Source organism: Amblyomma americanum, chromosome 1 (genome assembly GCF_052857255.1).
Source record: "Amblyomma americanum isolate KBUSLIRL-KWMA chromosome 1, ASM5285725v1, whole genome shotgun sequence".
In the NCBI taxonomy this organism is placed as follows: Eukaryota; Metazoa; Arthropoda; class Arachnida; order Ixodida; family Ixodidae; genus Amblyomma; species Amblyomma americanum.
The window spans coordinates 92,162,939-92,182,535 of NC_135497.1; the positions used below are offsets into that span (position 1 = coordinate 92,162,939).

At 44.3% G+C, this 19,597-nt stretch overlaps 2 protein-coding genes across 3 annotated transcripts in view; one reads left to right on the plus strand and one right to left on the minus strand.

Moving 5' to 3' along the window:
* Positions 1 to 402: 402 nt before the first annotated feature.
* LOC144113228 (COP9 signalosome complex subunit 8-like) lies at positions 403 to 7,109 on the minus strand. The gene is made up of 7 exons (XM_077646200.1): positions 6,888 to 7,109; positions 6,201 to 6,271; positions 6,079 to 6,127; positions 4,972 to 5,101; positions 1,738 to 1,845; positions 1,448 to 1,510; positions 403 to 1,100 (listed from the first exon to the last, which is right to left on the minus strand). Exons 1-7 carry the CDS (start codon positions 6,972 to 6,974, stop codon positions 1,021 to 1,023), a joined length of 588 nt encoding a protein of 195 aa, XP_077502326.1. The 5' UTR covers positions 6,975 to 7,109; the 3' UTR covers positions 403 to 1,020.
* A 4,400-nt stretch (positions 7,110 to 11,509) lies between these two features.
* The window catches only part of LOC144113229 (MPN domain-containing protein-like), a 37,247-nt gene continuing 29,159 nt past the window's right edge, over positions 11,510 to 19,597 (plus strand). For both annotated transcript variants that reach the window (XM_077646201.1, XM_077646202.1), the window contains exons 1-6: positions 11,510 to 11,634; positions 11,719 to 11,834; positions 12,463 to 12,648; positions 14,663 to 14,809; positions 18,979 to 19,047; positions 19,486 to 19,544. In XM_077646201.1, the coding sequence (XP_077502327.1) occupies positions 12,466 to 12,648; positions 14,663 to 14,809; positions 18,979 to 19,047; positions 19,486 to 19,544 (458 nt within the window). In that variant the 5' untranslated portion in view covers positions 11,510 to 11,634; positions 11,719 to 11,834; positions 12,463 to 12,465. The remainder of the gene's footprint in view (positions 11,635 to 11,718; positions 11,835 to 12,462; positions 12,649 to 14,662; positions 14,810 to 18,978; positions 19,048 to 19,485; positions 19,545 to 19,597) is intronic.

Sequence of the window (19,597 nt, forward strand, 5' to 3'; positions counted from 1 at the left end):
CAGACACGTATGACTCAATATACTCAAACTTTTAGCATGAATGTAACTGACACAACACAAGTGCTTTTCTGGTCATGGTTCTAAATGTACACTTTCTTTAACAGTGTATTGGCACTGAATTTATGGATTTATTAAAGTGCATAGACGTGGCCAATCCAAATGTGTGTCAAAGTCCAAGATATCTAGGTCCACCATCTGATCACATTTATCTTTGCCAGTATTTCATATTTAGTGTAGTCTCCCCAATGGGACAGCAAGAGAAGAAAATAAACACAAATCTTTGTCTCACAACTAGACCAACAGAACATGACGCCAGAGCCCTTCTATGCTTTCTGAACTTAGCTTATCCACCCTTCTTGCTACCTGATATCAGCATGCATAAAGAAAACACTGGTGCAGGCACTCAGTTCAGCCTTTTTAATTAGCTGTACAACAGTAAGCAAGGAAATGATTAAACAACTACAAAATGCCAAGTTTCACACTGATTAGTGCAAGCTATTTCTTGTTCATAGTGCACTCTGCGAACTGATGCGTATTTCCACATTATAGTGAACCGTGCCTTTCTCCTCCTAAAATAAAGGTAACTGTGTGCTGGTTTTGCTGAGTGACAATGCCACCTGTTTTGCAGAACAGAGTTCTCCACTGCAACTACACCAGTCACAAGGTAACAATGCATCATCAAGAAGAAGCATACTGCAGACACAGACAGTCATTATCCTATGTGTGTTTGTATCATTCACAATGTAAATAAAAATCAACTTTTATCCAAAGGAACACTTTTCCGTGGTGCGACTCTGTGGCCTGAAAAAAAAAAACTCGACAACAATGCCTACTGCTTTGGGTCCACATAGAAGCTTTACACATTCAGTATACTCACTTGTGTAGTACAAATACTTTTTCATAACCTAATTTATTGCATTTCTGCAAGCATGATAGGTTTTAAGTTGGCATTGGTATTTCAAGAGTTCCCCAACTCAGCATCTGCATACACAACTGTTTATAAATCAGCACTGGTGCTCATCAATTCTCAAGGAAAGCTACAAAGTCTGTGAGCTTAGCCAACTGTTCTTCGCTTGGTGTTGAATCTTCATGCCTAGCAGCTGAAAAATAGAAAAAGAAAGAGTGGGAGGAGGGCAGGGATTATTTCAAGGTTAGCACCTGGTGATTAATAAACCAATAAACATTTCTCTCTAATGAATGATAAAGAAACACACATACAGACAACTATCTTGGCACTTATGGGATGAAGGCAAAAAGCCATAACTATGTATTTATCGGCGAGGTTGTTGTACAAGGGTTTCGAGTTAGTAAGTTCGGTAGCATTGTTAACTAGACAAACCCTGCTGCATGCATAACAAAACAACTCTTCTGTAGATTTTTGCCATAAAAGGTACATGCCCATTGAAAGAAATGCCACTCAATCCTCTAATACCAAAGTAATTCTTACCTGTATACTTTGGTAAGACCATACCACTTGCAACATCAACAACCCAGCCCAACGGACATACAACTGGAAAAGAAGCAAGAAAAGTAGGTATTATGGTATAATCTCATGTATGGGCCACACCCCATCTTGGACAACATAAGAACAAAATGTGTTTATACGTTGTTTTTTATTCGTGTATGGGCCGCACTTTCAAAACTCACGGCTGAATTTTTAAAAAAAATGCAGCCCACACACGAGTTTATACAGCCTGTGGCCCAGCTTGCTACTGCAAATGTGCTTGAAATTCTTACCAGCTGCTAGGTCAACTTTGGGAACACCCAGAAAGGCGGAGGCATCATCAAGGGAAATAGAAGAATACGCCTTGGCCACCAGCGTCAAGGCCCTCCGTCTCGTACGCTCTGCAAAATATGTTTTATTTATTCCAGATACCCTGAGGGCTCAGTGTACATTTCAAATGGGGGGAAGGGGATACGAAGTACACATGGACGCTATGTGCAAACCAAATTCATCATCATCAGCCTGACTACGCCCACTGCAGGGCGAAGGCCTCTCCCATGTCTCGCCAATTAACCCTGTCCTTTGCCAGCTGCAACCACTGTATCCTCGCAAACTTCTTAATCTCATCCTCCCACCTAACTTTCTGCCACCCCCTGCAACGCTTGCCTTCTGTTGGAATCCACTCCATCACCCTTACGAACCAGCAGTTATCTTCCCTTCGCATTGCGTGCCCTGCCCAAGCCCATTTCTTCCTCTTAATTTCAACTAGGATGTCATTAACCCGCATTTGTTCCCTCACCCACTCTGCCTGCTTCCGGTCTCTTAACGTTACACCTATCATTTTTCTTTCCACAGCTACCAAATTAAGGTAACATAAATAAAACACAAAATGCAGTGATAACAGTAAAGAACAGCTTTCTGCAGTCTGCACAGGTGACCATGACACATTATGATAGCTTCAAACTGAGTTGTTCTGCTTTAATATTGTCACTGCGTTTTGTGTCTTATTTCCGTTACTTTAATTCAGCTCCAAGCCGCAGTTTCTAGGAGAAGAAATTCAAGTAAGGAGCTATGAAAAGTGAGATGGTTCATTCAGGTGAATATAATGGGTAAATCAATGACGCACGCACACACACACACACACTGCAATGCAGAAGCAGCTAATGAGCCTGAAAATAATTAGCTGCTCTGAATTGACAAAAACATGATCTCCTTGAGACAAGCCAACTTGAGCTTAGGCCAACAAGGGTGCTCAAGCCAGCTCAGCTAATATGCTCTACAAGCCAATGTAGCAGGCCCCAACTAGTTAGCCCCTTGAAGCGTGAAGTTTTTAGAGTTCTGGCACAGTAAATTCCAAATGTTTCAAAGATGAGAAACCGTTCAAGATGCTTCCTAGCACCTTCAAGAGCACCGCCACTTAATGCATTCCTTAGGGATGATACATGAATAAAATGGTATTTCCAACTGATATTTAATTTGACAAGCTGCATGCTAGCTTTAATATGTTCAATAATACACAAATGCTGGTCGAAGGCCTTTTTGTGTCCTGCAGCAAGTAACTCTCCCTGGGTTGCTGAAACTGAAATTTTCTTCATTACTTACAGTCTCCAATAGAATGCCTTGCAATACTCAGTTATATAGGGTTCTATGGCACATAAGCAGTTAATGCTATCATGCACCAAACACAAGGTTAGAACGTCTGTTTATTGTGTTCAATAGACTTTAAAGTTTTTGAAATGTATAGTTTGTTTAAAACATTTGCTTGAGAAACCTAAAAACACATGAAACATCACAGAGGGCATTTTCACCAAAAAGCAACACATATATTTTTTTCCTGAGTTGTTCAAGTTTTGTGCATGAGAATAAAATGTAGTTTACTGTGAGCTCACCTCCACATTTTTCATACAGAGGTTTATCTTGTTTTGCCAGTAAGCAGTTGTGAGCAAATGTGTCCAATGCATAAGCGGCAAAAAATTACTTCTACAGAACGCTCTGGATGTCCACATGATTTTCATTCAACCAAGATGGGCTTTACAACATGTTTACTGCTCACTGCATTATCCCAGGCAGTATGTCATTTGTTTTTCAATTTACTGTGTACTAATTCATGCAAAAGCACATTAATTCTTTTCATTATACCGTGATGAGCTCATGTGGCACAGGCATCTCCCTTGTCACCATCTATCCCAATGTGGCTGGGGCCCAGCAGAATTTCAGTGTGTGCACTTGTGTAATGACATTCTGCGATATTGTGTATTATATTTCCTAATAAAAGAGTGCATTTTTTCTCTCGAATAATGCATACAATATTAGTAAACATTGATCACCACCTGGAATTCATCGGCGCTGAATAAATAATTTGTAATTTTTTTATTTGTAATGGCAGCAAGTGAACAAGGCGATATTATATTGCAGTTTTTGTAAGCCTCACGTAAACAGGTAATGAAGTCTTAACAGTCTTTTGACTGTTGGAACCAAAACCAAAACTGCAACTGCATGGAAGAATAAATTCAATTACAAGTTTGGTACTGAGCGCAGGCAAATTTCACGCAGTGATTTGCATTTACAAATGTCTTACACATAGTTTAAAACAAAAAATACACCATGAAAATTTTGCTGTCGCTACCCCTCTAAGGGTTCAGAGGCATTTCTGGAATGCAGTGCCTCACTGAATCAGCGTAGATCACACTAATTTTGATGCTCTCATTTATTACTCTGTCTACAGCCACACAGACGGCATAACACTCAGCAGTAAAAATTGATGGATACTGCGGCAATCATACTGCTTTTTCTCAACTGTTCTGTGCTACTACACTACTGACATGGATTTTTGTTTTCAAGCCATCAGTATAATACTCTGTATAATTTGCATATTTTTCTTGAAGTGCAAAGTATTCTTGCAATATATATGCTCATGTAGTGTAACCTTTTTGTGAAAGTGTGTTTATGTGAAGTCACGCACAGTGTGAAGGCAGCACCATGATGGCTGCGGATAGTGCCTTGAGGCAATATATGATAAGGCATCCGATATACAGTAGAGACCACTCATAATGTTACCGCTTATAGTGAGGGGCACGATATAATGTGGCTTTTGCCAGCCGCCGGTCTGTCACCCGTGTAAAGCCATACTGCATAATATAGGGTTGCATGAAGCAAAACACCATGAAAGCCTAGTGCACAAGGAATGACATGAGCAATGAAATGTTGAAGGACCTCAGCTCTGTAGAAAACAAGCTAATCTGCAGTGCTGTGAAGAGGCAGCAGCAGGCCAAAATTATGGCTTTATTTTCTGGCTATGCATGACATGCCTCAAAAAACATTTTAGCATACAGTGTGCAGCACGACCGTGGAGGTTACCAAGACCGCCTTTGCAAATCTGGGCATGTGCCGGTAAATTGCATGCGCAGTTTCGCGGCAGCAGTCGTGGTAACCTCACAATGAATGATTCAAAGCGTGCCAAAATAATGCAGTCCTCAAAGAGAAAAGATGAATATTCAAGAAAAGTCCCCGTAAGATATTACACTCACCTCCAAGTTCCTGCATGATAGGTTTGATGTCGTCCGGCCACTCTTGGGCTAAGCCAGTGTAAATTGCTGGAAAATCCTTATACCAGAGGGCTTGACCAACTTTCCACATGTTTCCCAGCTCCGGGTGTGACTTTGAAAAGGAAAACAAAGGTCTTAACATACTCACCAAATTAAATAAAATTTGTCACATAACAAGAATATAAACTGCGCACACATACAGGGGCAGATTAATGGGTTACTCTGGTTTGGTTTTATGGGGTTGAACGTCCCAAAGCAACTCAGGCTATGAGGGACGCCACTGTGGAGGCCTCCAGACAATTTCGACCACCTGGGGTTCTTTAACGTGCACTGACATCACAAAGTACATGGGCCTCCAGCATTTCGCCTTAATAGAAATGTGACCGCCGTGGCCGGGATCAAACCTGCGTCTTTTGGGTCAGTAGCTGAGTACCAAAACCGCTACGCCACCGCAGCAGGCCTCAGGTGGTTGTCTACAGCCATGTGTTATGCTACAAAGCATACAAGACACAAGCATACTTTCTGCCCATGCTCTTCAGCTGGGCAGAAATGGCAAAAATATAAGCTCATTTCTCAGTAATAGAGGTACAACTTCTATTGCTGTATACTAAGTGTTATTCGTGTGCTGTGGATACTCTCATACTTCATCAGAGTAATTTGACTAGTTTTGTTCTTTTTTTTACTGCACACACAAGGTGTTTTTTTTACACTAAGTTTCTTACAGAACGTGCGCATCCAATCTGTAGAGGTAGAAGAAATATGACAGGGAACACAGGAGCGTGTGGCCTTTGCGCTTCATGAAGAACTGCCACCGAGAGCCGGTAAGGATTTGCGGCAAAGGCACATGCCCCATAAGCATGGTCAGCTGCTCTTCCCATACATGTATGTACCTGGTGCCGCCTATTCTCGTCAGCTCTTGGTGGCAGTGCTTCAGGAAGTGAAGAGGCCACGCACTCCTAGGTTCCCTCTCATATTGCATCTACCTGTACATTGACATGCCAACATGAGTCATGGCTCACGCAAGTCCAGTCTTCCCATTATCATACCAACACATTCAATACATTTTGCCACTAAAATTTATTTACATACTTGCTTTATTTCTTGAGGAATCCTCTTCCAGAGAAATTTGGCATTGGGCCTGAGAAAAAGAAAAGGCAGTTTAAGATATTCCTCAATAGATATTTGAAAAGAGAATGAAAGGGGATACGAACAGGTCATTTTGAAGAAGGTAGATTGCTAGTAGTTGGCCATAAGTTTGTGGACTGGCAATGCCATCAGCAGCCTGGAGTGAACAGAGGTAAATGGTCATAAGCAAAGATAAATTCGCAAGATATTTTCGGCCCTTTAAATAAGAGGGATTTTCTGGTCCCTCTGATCGTCGAGCAAAAACATTTTACCAACGACACTACGGCACTGACACACCACAACTTGCGAGCCCCACGGTACACACTGAAACTTCAAACCACTTAATTTGCAATAAAAAATCGAAAGACTGCCTACTGCTCGCGCATAATGGTCGATGACAGCAAACATGCAGATGTTTCATCGCGTCATTTCCGTTCACGCAAATCTGGCCTTGACAGCACCTACATGCCGATTTATTAACGCAATTTCATCGCGACAACCATGAAACACAGCGCGACTAATGCAAATGTGCGAACTGTAAACCATAAGATACGATACAGCTACCACACAGAAACGCGTTCAGTAGCAATTTAAGAGGCACGTTATCGCCCGTGGTAGAGGGCCGCCAGCGTAGTATACAAACACGGCTGCTGGCACGCATCACTTAGTTTGCTGTCATCGTACTACAAAGTGCGACAAGGATACGAATCTGCGCTATTCGAACAGCGGCACTGTTTACACAGGAAAGGTGCACAAGCGTTCTGCGTGCCTACCTCCAGCTCTTGCTGCTCAAGGTCTGCAGCCAGCTTTGAATATTCTCGCATCCTAGCATCGCCACTTCCATCCCCAACAAGAGCCATTATGGACTCAACAGATAACCAGAAAAAAAAGAGACTGAGCCCACACACACTCTTCAATCACCAGCACGCCGCGTCCATCATGGCAGAATGGCAGTGCGCACGAATGGTGTGCTAGCCCAGCGCCTTCTTAGTGGTAGTCAGTACCTGACGCATCGCGCGCCCGCTCCCATCGCCAATCTGCTTCGTTGGGTGACCGCGTAGTGGCGCCAGTCTACAAAAAGACTGCTCTTTGGTCGCTCGTGCGCACTGTACGTCGGCTGATGTGAACAGGTAGTTTAATAGCAACGTTGGTTTATAGGTCGCAGGTAATATGCATTTCAGAGCCTGACGACACTGTACAATTCATAGGCACTGAAGTGGAAGCTGCAAATCAGCAACTGAACTTTCAAAGCTACACTTAAATTAGACAAGCCGTGACACTGACCTCCATTAGGTTGCTGAATGCTACAGCGGCTACAGTTCAATGTATTGAATGCCCAATGCCGTATTCTCCGTTACTGAGGCGAGCGCAGTTGAAGCCATCGGAAGGCGGACGGTCTGTCCCGAAAGTCACTTGTCTGCTGTGTATTGCAATGCGAAGATTTAACGTTTTTAATCCTTTCGTTCGCAGTTTTTTGCGTTGTTCTCAAGTAATATCTGCTGTTATGTCAAAAGAATTAAGCAAGCAGAACGCGAGAAATATGAGTATCGTTTGGAGAGCCCTGTAATTTCACAACAACCGAAGAAAACGGACATGCAGGTTTCACCCAGTTCCAGGGTTCGAACAAGGCCGCGGCGGCCGCGTTTCAATTGAGGCGAAACGCAAAGGCGTCCGAGTGCTGTGCGATGTCAGTGCACGTTAAAGATGCCCAGGTAGTCAAAATTATTCGGGAGCACTTCACTACGTCACCGCTTTCTCTCTTTCTTCTTTCACCCCCACTTTCCTCCCTTCACTTACGGCATGGTTCGGGTGTCCACCGAGATGTGAGACAATTACTGCGCCATTTCCTTTCCTCAAAATTAAATTTTTTTTTCACCCTTCCGCGGTAAAGGGGTAATTATTTACTACATATAATACACTACATTCTTGTCTGGTTCTTGTCAGCTGCGCAAGGCTTTCGCCGCTGGCCAGTCAAATGGTAAAAAGGTTAACTTTAGGCTTCCCAGATGCGTCGGATTTTTCAGCTTTGCTGGTGAAGCAGCGCCTTCGCACTAAAACAAACACAAGCCGTCAGTGGGATCCGAATCCGCGACCTTCATATGTCTCTTACGGTGTTCTACCAACTGAGATATGGCGGCGGCTGTGCAATCCTTTCTACTACAGTGATCTAGACGGCATTACTTGTACTTTTGAGTATTTGTGCTGCTTGTAGACTAACCCCCAACCTTGAGTAGGGTCACTGGAAAACTTATCCAGTGACTCTAATCTTGAGAGTTCACCAGCGCAGTATATAAAGGTCACGTACGCACTAAATCATGGCTGTAATGTACACCCGAATGCGCATCACACGGCTCTAGGTGCACTGACTCCTCTGCTCACAGGCTTCCTGCCTGCCAAGAAACTTCTCTTCCTGGTGTTGCGGTAAACGAATCGTCGCTGAAGGGCTCAGTGACCCATTCCCTGTCGCGCATTGTTGATACGGCACAAAATGAATTATGTCGTTCAAAAATAAACGATACCCACTCGCTTAAAGAACAGTACAACCTGTCCCGGCCAACGCTCATCTGAGTAAGCCTAGCTATATGACGCGGGACGCTCGCTAATTCAGTCTCAGCTGGGCTTACACTGTTCAATTCGGATATGTGCTCCCGAAGTGGACCTTGTCGTGAAATGGTCGGCACAGCAAGCGACTGTCCAAATATTGCTCCGAAAGCCTGTACTGTATGGTGCTTTGTTGTTCACGCTCGTATGACGTACTCACAATGGCAGGCGTGACGACGTTCGGAGGGACCCGTCACCGAAAAAAAATTACGGGACAATCAGACATTTCATGCGACAATTCAGCGAAAGCAGTTGGATGTACCCTCGATGATTACATGGGTGTTTTTACTCTAATGATTTTTTTTACTCTAAACCGAGGCTCCACACACGACAGAATTTTTGTGGAGGGTCGAGGATGGCAGTGGGCAGCCCCCTAGCTAAGGGGGTTAGGGTGGCATGGTGGGTGTTTCTGGAGGGCAGCTTGCTTTCTCACTGCGTCCTTGGATTCGATTTCGCCGTCGCTTTTGGAGCGAAAAGCTTCACTACGCTAGCTAAAGCAGTCGTCGCGTAGGCCGGAGAATGACCTTGAACGAGCTTCAGCCCAACCACGTTAACTGTGTATAACCATATGCGGTACAGTTATGGTGTCGAACCCTTGACACCTGACCTTGACCCATGACGTTTAGTTGACCTCTGACCTTTCCCATTGTTTGACCTTTGGGTTGACCTCTGATCTTATGAGCATCTGATGGGGTGATGTGAAGCCACGTGATGACATCTAATGGGAGTGTCGTAAGGCCATGTGATACCACGTCATAGCCACGTGGTCGTGTGGGTATATATAGAACGGCTGTCGCGAGCGTGTAGCGGAGCTACCATGGACAAGCCTCAGACGCTTAGCAAGCGTCCTTGCTTTTCGCTGAATTCCAGGGTTAGCCAAGTTAAGCCACTGCCAATTTTTGTCTACAAGTTCTGTACGATGTCAAATTACCTGTCTCGTATCATTTTGCTGGGTGATTCAGTACCACTGGCAACACGGCAAGGTCAAATCCTCGGTCATCCTATTTACAAACACTGACAATCAAATATCTGGACAGCAGTTGGGGGGCGAATCAGCAATTATCGATCAAGAAAGAGGTTAAACAGAGAGAGCTCTGTGGAAAACAGGGATGCTGACTAAATCGGCACTGGGAACATACACTGCAGAATCTTTAAGCAGGAAATTGCCAAAGAAAATATCTACGATAATTGTAGGGGAAACTTTGTTGTTCGAGGCCAGGACGGGAGTTTTGCGGACTAAGCTAGACGTATAGAGTCAGGTAGCACGAGATACAGGTTATACGGTGCGTGTGAAGAGGAGGAGGGAACGGCTGAATACTTGATACTTTTCTGTAAAGGGCTTCATCCTACAGTGGAAAACAGCGGGGCTGATTTATTCAAAGGATTGGGGTTTAAGGACAGTGAAGGAAAAATAGATTGTAAGTGGGTAGAAGTAATCAAGCGAAGGTTATCTGATTGGTGGCTAAAATCAAGAAAAAGTAAAATTTCCCGAGTCATGGCTAGGTGGCTTGAGCCACCACCCGATTTAATTCAGCCTTATCCATCCAAGGGATGTTTCCGTAAAGTAATCATCCGCGGATGTTTGGATTTGGTCTCGCTTGCTGAGCACACCGATGTAAACACTTGAAGCTGCCGTAGCTTTCGCTCGAACACTGAAGCAGTGTTGGCGGAGAATTTAAGGTTTTTGGGTTTTATGCGGTTAATTAACGTCCCAAAGCAGCTCAGGCTAAGGGGGGCGCCGTAGTGGAGGGCTCCGGATAATTTCGACCACCTGGGGTTCTTTAACGTGCACTGACATCGCACAGCACACGGGCGCCTTTTGCGTTTCGCCTCCATCGAAACGCGGCCGCCGCGGCCGGGTTCGAATCCGATACTCCAGCTCAGTAGCTGAGCGCCCTAACCCTTCGCTACCGAGAACCCGCCGCGGTGGCTCAGTAGCTATGGTGCTCGGCTACTGGCCCGAATGACGCGGGTTCGATCCCGGCCGCGGCGGCTGAATTTCGATGGAGGCGAAATTCTAGAGGCCTGTGCACGTTAAAGAACCCCAGGTGGACGCAATTTTCGGAGCCCTTCACTACGGCGTCCCTCATAGCCTGAGTCGCTTTGGGACGTTAAACCCCCATAAACCAAACCAAACCACTTCGCCACCCCGAGGTTCGATGTTAAATTAGTTGTCGAAAAACGCAGACCATCAGAAGCTTGTAGTCTGTGTTTGAGCACTAATGAGCTATTAACTTGCACAGGTGAATTTTTTTCAGCCCAGATAGATAAATATGGAACACGTGGTAATATATTCTGCCAGCCGAGCTTGCGAGTAGTATGGCGTCCAATTTACGAAACAAAGCTTGCATCAACGAACAGACGACATCGACCTACCGACCGTCATGTGAAATTCCCGCCTTCGCTCTTTCTCTCTCTTCAACGACACATCTCTCATGCTCGGAGCGCCCTTTGGCCACGAGCAATGGTTGGACGGTTTGGACTTTCCTACGCATTCTGAAAGAAAATGAAATAATTTGGAAGCAAAACTGAAGGAGTTGTTACGCCAGTATAACATCAGTATCCGCCCGATTTGTCAGTAACCATTTGCAACCTCACCTTAAGGGTCTAACGCAGTCGGACTTATGAAGATGTTTATATTTTCTTTATATTACTTCGGGTAATTGTTTCTGAAGAGCACTTCCAGCAGTTTGTAGACGACAGAGTACCCGCAGGAGGCGCTTGCGTACAGCGTACACAGAAAAGAATCATATAAGGCAGCGCCGCGACGCGGCGCCAAGACATAGTGGAAAGGATAACAACGAACTGCTCGGCTACTGTTGCCGCAGGCAGCGAACAAAGCAGGGGAGGCGCAGTTGCCGTTGCCAGTTGCCTCGCCGCGCTAACGTTGCCGACGGGTTGCCGTGGCGATCGCGGCCGGTAAGGCTTTGAAGCGTGTTCTCGTATTGTCTGATTTTATCGCAAGTTTTTTGAGCAGGCATCTGATCGTGTTTTTTTGTTTAGACATCTCGATCGGCGCATGGAAAAGTGGGAGATGATCGTCTTATTCGTCTTGGAAGCTTGAATGAAACAGTGCCAATGGTTAGCCCACATCCATCTGTAGTTTTCTTTGTTGTAAGGTGAGTAGACGTTTTGCTGTGTTTTCGCTACGTAGGTGCGTTTATTGGACGAGAGTGGCACTAACCGATCACTTTATACTTATCTCTGAAGCCAAGGTATTTAATTTTGTGATGTCATATCTCAGTGTATTTGACTGATCTTAATTTCGAGTGTTGTGCAGTACCGGTCGCTCGGATGGCAGCATGAAGCTGCGCTGCCAATTTAGTACAGCGCGCGCAACAGCATGAAGTACCAGAAAGTTCCGGGTATTATAGAATTTCATCTGCCAAGTTGACCTGGCGGTTTATGATTGCCAAAACGACGACTTGAAAAACAGTGTTTAGGAGGAGTAGGCGTGTTGTACTTACCTGTTTTTTGCTCCTTGTTTGTGCTTATTAGTAAGTTCAGCGCCTTGAAACATCTGATGAGCCTGTAACAGCGTGATCGGATAGCGCGGCTAACGACCGTGTTGCATCCTTGCAAGTGCAGTGGCGGCTCTTGCATTTTTCGTGTCACTTTTGGGGATATAAAAATGGTGCGGATGTTTTTAATCAAGTGGCAACATTTGTGCGTACCTGCCTTCTAACATGTGAAGTGCATAGGTCTCATTAGCGCCATCACGTGTTACTGTTTCTTTGCACTTTACAGGCAATGTCAACAAAAATTGAGGATGAAGACTTGGATGCTGGTGAGCAGTCGGGAGATGAAGAAGACGAAGAGGGCAACCTGTCCAAACGCCGTGGTGCTCACACAGGCAGGAGTGTTACATTGAGTATGCTCATGTCAGATGGCATCCTCCAACACGGTGAAAATGTCTTATCCATTGACTATCTTGTAAGTGGGAAATATTGTTTGACAATTTGCCAGTTGCTCTGTGCTTTTGTCGTTGTTGCCATTAGTCGCTGTTAAGGCTGTCAAAGTGGTTTGCTGCTCATCTCAATGACTTAGTTATGGTCTCAACGGCTGAATTTTGATGATGGCAAGGGGAAAATGCCAAACACAATTTTGCTTATGCTTGTTGGAAACTTTTTCAGCATATCATGCAAATGTTTAATGGTAGTCTGCCTTTTTGCGCAATCAACTTGTGCATGTGAAGTGCCCTTGCTGCATTTTATGGAAACAGTCTGGTTGGTGCTGTTGCCAGCATGTATTTGTGTGCATTCAGCAGGAACTGCCGTATGAGTGGCAAAAACAGCAATGCAATGAGGTGACAGGACAAGAACAACTAAGGAACATGTCTGTCCAGTGCGACTGTGCCAAGTGAAGGCAGGCTAGCAGAGGACGTAGTGTATGGTCATTAGTGATGCATATAAGCTTGGTGCTGCCATTTGGTGCTTCAGCACTCTGAAAAGGCTAACAGTCCTGGTCAACTCTCAATTGATACTTAAATTTGCTCATAAATGAGTAAGCTTTTGCCATGACTGATTTTCCACCAACTGTTCCAAGTGCAGTAGTATCTGCAATTGAGAACACTTGCATAAAGGGCATTGCTCACATCTCTTTCTCATTTCCTTTTAGCGTCACAGGGAAATGCACAAGGCGGAATATTTATTGATTAGTTGATTGTAATTTGTGCATGTTCACAGTGTATTGACAGTCTAATAGCTCAGTTTCATCAGCCATAAAGAGCAGGTATAGAGCAAAGTCTACAAACTATGTTAGCAGTTCATTGCAGCTGCAAGCGAAGAGGATGTGAAGGTGAGGGTGTTAGTTGAAACTAAACAGCCTACAGCCCGGAGAACCTTTCTGTGTTCTATTTTCATGTTATTGTCATATTTGCCAGTCCTTCTGTGGTTTCTTTTTCTGCATTATTTGGGTAGCAGAAAGTAACAGAATACAAAATAAAAATTTTTCTTTACCCTACACAGCAATGTACATCTTTGTCATAAAAAAACTGTGCTATAACAAGACTATACAAAGAGGACGGGACAGCGACACTGTCACACATAATTTTCTGTCCTCCGTTATATTAGTGGCAAATTGTCATCTTGGATTAATATTTTCATGGTAGGACTAGCCTCTCTCACAGGTCATAAATGACAGTTTACCAATATCCCTCAGGAGAAAGGTATACAACAGCTGTATCTTACCAGGACTCACCTATGGGGCAGAATCGTGGAGGCTAACGAAAAGGGTTCACCTTAAGAACAACGCAGCGAGCTATGGAAAGAAAAATTATAGGTGTAATGTTAAGAGACCGGAAGCAGGCAGAGTGGGTGAGGGAACAAACGCGTGTTAATGGCATTCTAGTCGAAATCAAGAGTAAATGGGCTTGGGCAGGGCATGTAATGCGAAGGCAAGATAACTGCTGGTCCTTAAGGGTGACGGGAAGAAGACAAGCGTAGCAGGAGGCGGCAGAAAGTTAGGTGGGCGGATGAGATTGTTAAGCTTGCGGGGATACGGTGGCCGCAGCTGGCAAAGGACATGGTTAGTTGGAGAGGCATGGGAGAGGCCTTTTCCCTGCAGTGGGCGTAGTCATGCTGCTGCTGCTGCTGCTGCTGATGATGATGATGATGATGATGATTCCTTTACACTGAATAATCATAACTACTTTCTCAGGTTAGCACACCTTGGTTTGTGCATAAAACACCTCTAGATGCTTTAGCCTTTCCTCATGTGCCTGGTCAGTTATTTTGGCATTTTTGCTAGATAAAGTGTCTCTGGCCTTTATTTACTTGTAGCATACTGTGTGAAACCAACGGAAGTAATAAGAATGCAGCAGTGAGTGTGGCTGCATGTCTCCTTTTTCACCAGATTGTGTGCCTCTGATACAGTACACATTTCTTTGTCATCTAGTTCCGTTTGGAGTATCCTTGATGTCATTTTGTTCACTCGGGTCTTTCTGCAGGGGTCAAGGTTCACTGGTGATCTGCTGAAGGACGGCAAAATCAAGTGGCGAGAGACCCAAGAAGTGTACTCTTCCCCTAGTTCCTGGGCAGTTCATTGCAAGAAGTTGCTGAATCCAGACAAGAAGTCCGGGTGTGGTTGGTCCACGGTGATGTCTCTTGCTTCCTTCAAATATGCATTAAACAATATTTGTGCACTAGACATATTTGTATTCACCATTGTTTTCATAGTTGTACCAGCCAGTTGGTTTACAGAGAAAGTTACTTTGCTAAAAAGGGCAGCAAAGACTGCATTTGTCTCAATGTGTGCACATGTAGACAGGTACTGCAAATGTGTACATGACCTCCCATGTAATGTGAGCCTACAGTTTAAGAACTGGTTCTTGTTGCCTGAATGAAGCTGGTTTGTTCAACTTCTAAGCTATTTTAAACACACAAAAATTTTTAATATAGCCTTTTTAGGGCACCAAAGAGGCCACAAGTAAATCAATTTCCTGAAAGATAAATGCATTTTCAAGCCACCAGTGGGGCCTGTGAAATTCAGGCTGCTCTTCCCGAGTAACCTCTTGTGACCAGTCATTAATTTAACAGCCACCTCCTACGGTGGCCACCGTGGCATTTTTCACTCGGTGTCGACGGCGACAATGACATTGATGACGGTGGATTTTCTGCCTTAATACTGTAACGCTAATATTTTGCATGCTTTCTTCTGAGCGCAGAGAACGCTTGCAAGAAACCATGAAGTTAATATACTATATTTACTCGAATCTAGGCCGACCCCGAAATTCATAAAGTCATAAAATAAAAAAAAGTTTACTCGAATGTAAGCCGAATGAAAAAAGGCATTGACTAGGACTAGAACATGTATTTTATTAAGCTTACAATGCTTGTTGTAGCACGTCGAATGCTCACTCATCATCTTCGTCAGCATCGCTGACATCGCTGTCCACTTTGTCGCTGGCTTCCTCCTACAGCGCACTGTCTTTGCTTCCATCCAGCACGTTTGAGACGCTGCACTTGAGGAAGACCCGCACAATGAGTTCGCCCGGAATTTCCTCCCATGCCGCGGCAACCCGGTTCGCCACTTGGCTAAGCGAAGCACGCTTGATGTGCCCGGTCAGTGTGAGCTGCTGTTCCTGAAGCGTCAGCCAGTCATTGTAGTGCTTCCGCAGCTTATCCTTAAAGGGCTTGTTGATTGCAACGTCGAGCAGTTGTAGCTGGCTCGTCATTCCTGCGGGTATCACCGTAATGTCCGTTCCACCTTATGAAAGCACTGACTTTACGGCACCTGTCAAGTGGCCACGGTAGGAGTTGAGAACTAGGAGTGACTTTTTGAACAACAGGGCCCCGGCACGATGTTGCCAAACGGTCTTCACCCAATCTTCGACTAGGGCACCACTCATTCATTTATCATCTTGTGTGTGCACAACGAATTTTTTAGGGAAAACCTCTCCGGATGGAAGCGTTTTCCGCTTAAAAATGAAGTAGGGCGGCAGTTTTCGCCTATCGGCCATGCAACATAACATCAGGGTAAGACGTTGCTTCTCATACCCAGCAGTTCTTACTTTCACCTGTTTTGCGCCCTTCTCATTGACTGTGTACGCCACAGGCATGTCGAAATACACAAGGCGTCTGATCGGTGTTACCGATTTGGCCCAGGCTGTACTGGTTCTCCAGCTGCTTCTTGATCACAAAGCACTGAAATGCCACCAGCTTCTCCTCAAAATCAGGTGGTAGGTTTTGGCATACGGAAGTCCGCCGTCGCAGGCTGAACCCGAAATGCTTCATGAAATGCATGACCCAGCCCCTGCTGGCTTTAAATTGGTCCCGTGGGACGCCTCTAACGTTAACGACCTCCCTCGCCTTTGCCTGTATTATCTCCGCCGTCACAGGCATCGTACCTTCTCTTTGCTTCCTGATAAAGTTGGCGACATTCTTTTTCACCTCATGGTGTCGCCCACTCTTGGGTCCAGTGAAGGCCATTCGCTTTGCAGTGCAGTTGAAGAGCTCGTTCTGCTGCTTCCGCCACCGGCACATGTTCTTCTCGTCCATGCCGAAGTCGCGCTGGGCTTGTAGGTTTGAAGTGCTTTCCACCGCCAAAACTACTTTCCGCTTAAAAGCCGCGCTGTAATGACATCGCTTGGTGGGCCCCATTGCACCTCAAACACGGGCGTTTCTCAAAGTCACGTGGCGACAAGCACAAACAAATACGGGACGGCGAGACCTTTATTCGAACAAGCCAGTGCCAACAAGCAAAATGGAGCCTGCAAACTTACAAGCTGTGGCCGTGAGATGGCGTTATGTGTCTAGCGGTTGCGGGCAAACCGCTTCCTGGAATCTAAGCTGACCTCCGACTTTCGTAAATGATTAAAAAAAAAAAAGTGACGGCCTAGATTCGAGTAAATACGGTATTTCAGAATTTCTTTTGATGTCCTACAACTTTCTTAGCACATGTCAGGCGGATAAAAGTTGATTAATTTATTTGCAGTACTTAATTGAGGTGATATGAAGTGAAAAAACATGTCTGATTGTTCAAACTGCTAGCACAATATCTATGACATTGCACCCTCACTCACATTATATGGGACACCGTGTGGATATATTTATTTTAAGTGGAAGATTTTAAATAATATTTATAAATGGGGTTTTTGAGGTTAACAGTTGCTTTTTATTGTTGTGGCTGATATCAGGAAAAGCGGTGAATTATGTTAATTAGTAAGCTTAACTAAAATCTACTTGTTCACTATTGGACTTAAGTATGCCACGTCAGCATTTTAAACTTTTGTAAATGCCATATCAATTTTTAGATCATGAAAGTATGTTTCTCCTTTCTTCTACAATACAAAGAAGTTTGTGGGTGCATTAAACCGAAGTTGGGCATCCTAAAAGTGCCAGTAGCCGTTGTTCTTTCTGCATGCATTCTTTGACCACCCAGTTTCAGTTTCTGTAATGGCAAGGGGTTGGCTGGTATTGTTGCTTTCAGTTGCTTGAGCTGTGGCGTATGTGTCATTCCTGCTGTCTGCTCAGGGAAAATTATTCCCTTTTTCATTTTTATTTTTTTACAGTACAGTCACCAGTAAAAGATATTAGCACATTGACGTCATCGGAGCAGCAAGAATCGCACCGTGTGTCTGGCGCAGCGCCGTGCTTTGCGAACACTCCTGGCACTTTTGTTATGGGCGTGTTCGGGAGCGCAGCGCTGAGCGTTGCTATCTGCCACTCTGGTGACACGTCACTAGTGCTATCTTTTTTACTGCCACATCTGCCACTCTGGTGACACGTCACTAGTGCTATCTTTTTTACTCACGACTATGTTGCAGGAGATCCAGTAGCCAAAACTTCATACAGGGCTTCCTAATAATTATTTCATTCTCATTTGTGCTCTGTTTATGTAAATGGCATATTATAAAGCATCTAAGAATTGATCCACGTTTCAGCAGTTTTTAATTTGAATAGTTCTCTTGAAAGTAATGTTAACAGACTTTATGGCATTTATGTGTAGTTACCAGCATTTGGTTTCATAGCTGAAGGAAATGGTTGATATGTGTGCTTAAAGAAGATTAGTGAAATGAAATGTAGAAAAGAAGTGGAAGAAGTAAGCGAGGAAGGAAACTGTGGAAATCATTACTAGTAGACATTTAGATTTGCTGCGACTTGTGCCTTACTAGGTGCGAGCATGCAAGGCGTAAGGAAACGGACACAATTTTTTAGCCGTTGCATCCTTTCTTGACAGTTTTTGATGTACTTTGTGTGCACAGTGTTATATTGTTGAACACTAGTCGCCACGATTCTTTAGAGCGTCGCCGCCGCGGTGCCCGAGTGGTTATGATGCTCACCTGCGGTCAAATTTCAATGGAAGTGAAATTCTAGAGGCCTGTGCACTGCGCGATGTCAGTGCATGTTAAAGAACCCCAGATGGTCGAAATTTTCAGAGCCCTTCACTACAGTGTCCCTCATAGCCTCAGTCGCTTTGGGACATTAAACCCCCATAAGCCAAGAGTCTTCAGAGCGTGCATCATTGTGCCCAAGGTTAACTTGATGAGATTTTCGCAGTGTTGTGCCTGCAACATAGTTTAAGTAATTGAGAGTCACAGTCAAATCTGGTATCTGTACTGTGCGGGCTTTGTCCCCCTTTCAGGTGTCTTCTTTGCTAAGGAAAACGCGCTGGTATCCATTTAATTGCCATAGCAGATTTAAATGATATTTTTTGCAAAATCATTTAGTTTGCTGTATTGTGGCAGCAAAGATGTTGCCAACTGTGACTGTTTTAAAATGAGCTGTTCAAGCTTAACTTTTCTTTGTTACATGTTCCTTTCAGATCCGGTATAAAGGAAAAAAGCTGGATTGGTACAAGGCAACTTGGTTCAGGAAGCAGAGGATAAAAAAGGTGTGTTGAGCTGAGCTTATTTTTCTTTCTCTGATTTTCTGCTCTGGTGACTCAGACATATTTGCTGTGATGGTGTAAACTTTGTTTACTGTTGAGTCGCTTAGTTACGTCAAGTTTTGTAGGATTACAAGAAAGAACTTAGCAAGTGTAAACCGGGTTAAGCATGTACAACTGTGCCGCTTCATATCCATGCGCAAAATATTATGGTGGAAACAAGGTCCACAAGTGTTGCTCAGTGCTGTTGGCAAAAACCTTAGTTATGTTGCACAGGCATAGTTTTCAGTGTTGCTTCTTTCTGTAAAAACTGAAGCACATTTCTGTTTACAAGAGAGGAGGTGTGCGAGTTTGTGACATTTTGGAGCAGAACACCTAGAATGCTCCTTACTTCTGCCTGATGGTTTGTGGTTAAGTTGGAATAAAATTGCGTGCTCTGTGTAGGATGACAGAGAAAATAATGTGGGTGCCAAAGTTCCAACTGGGGAGAAGACAAAGTCAGGGTAATTTTGCATATTACTTTTCTTCTGCATGCTGCTTTTGAAGCACTAGGTAG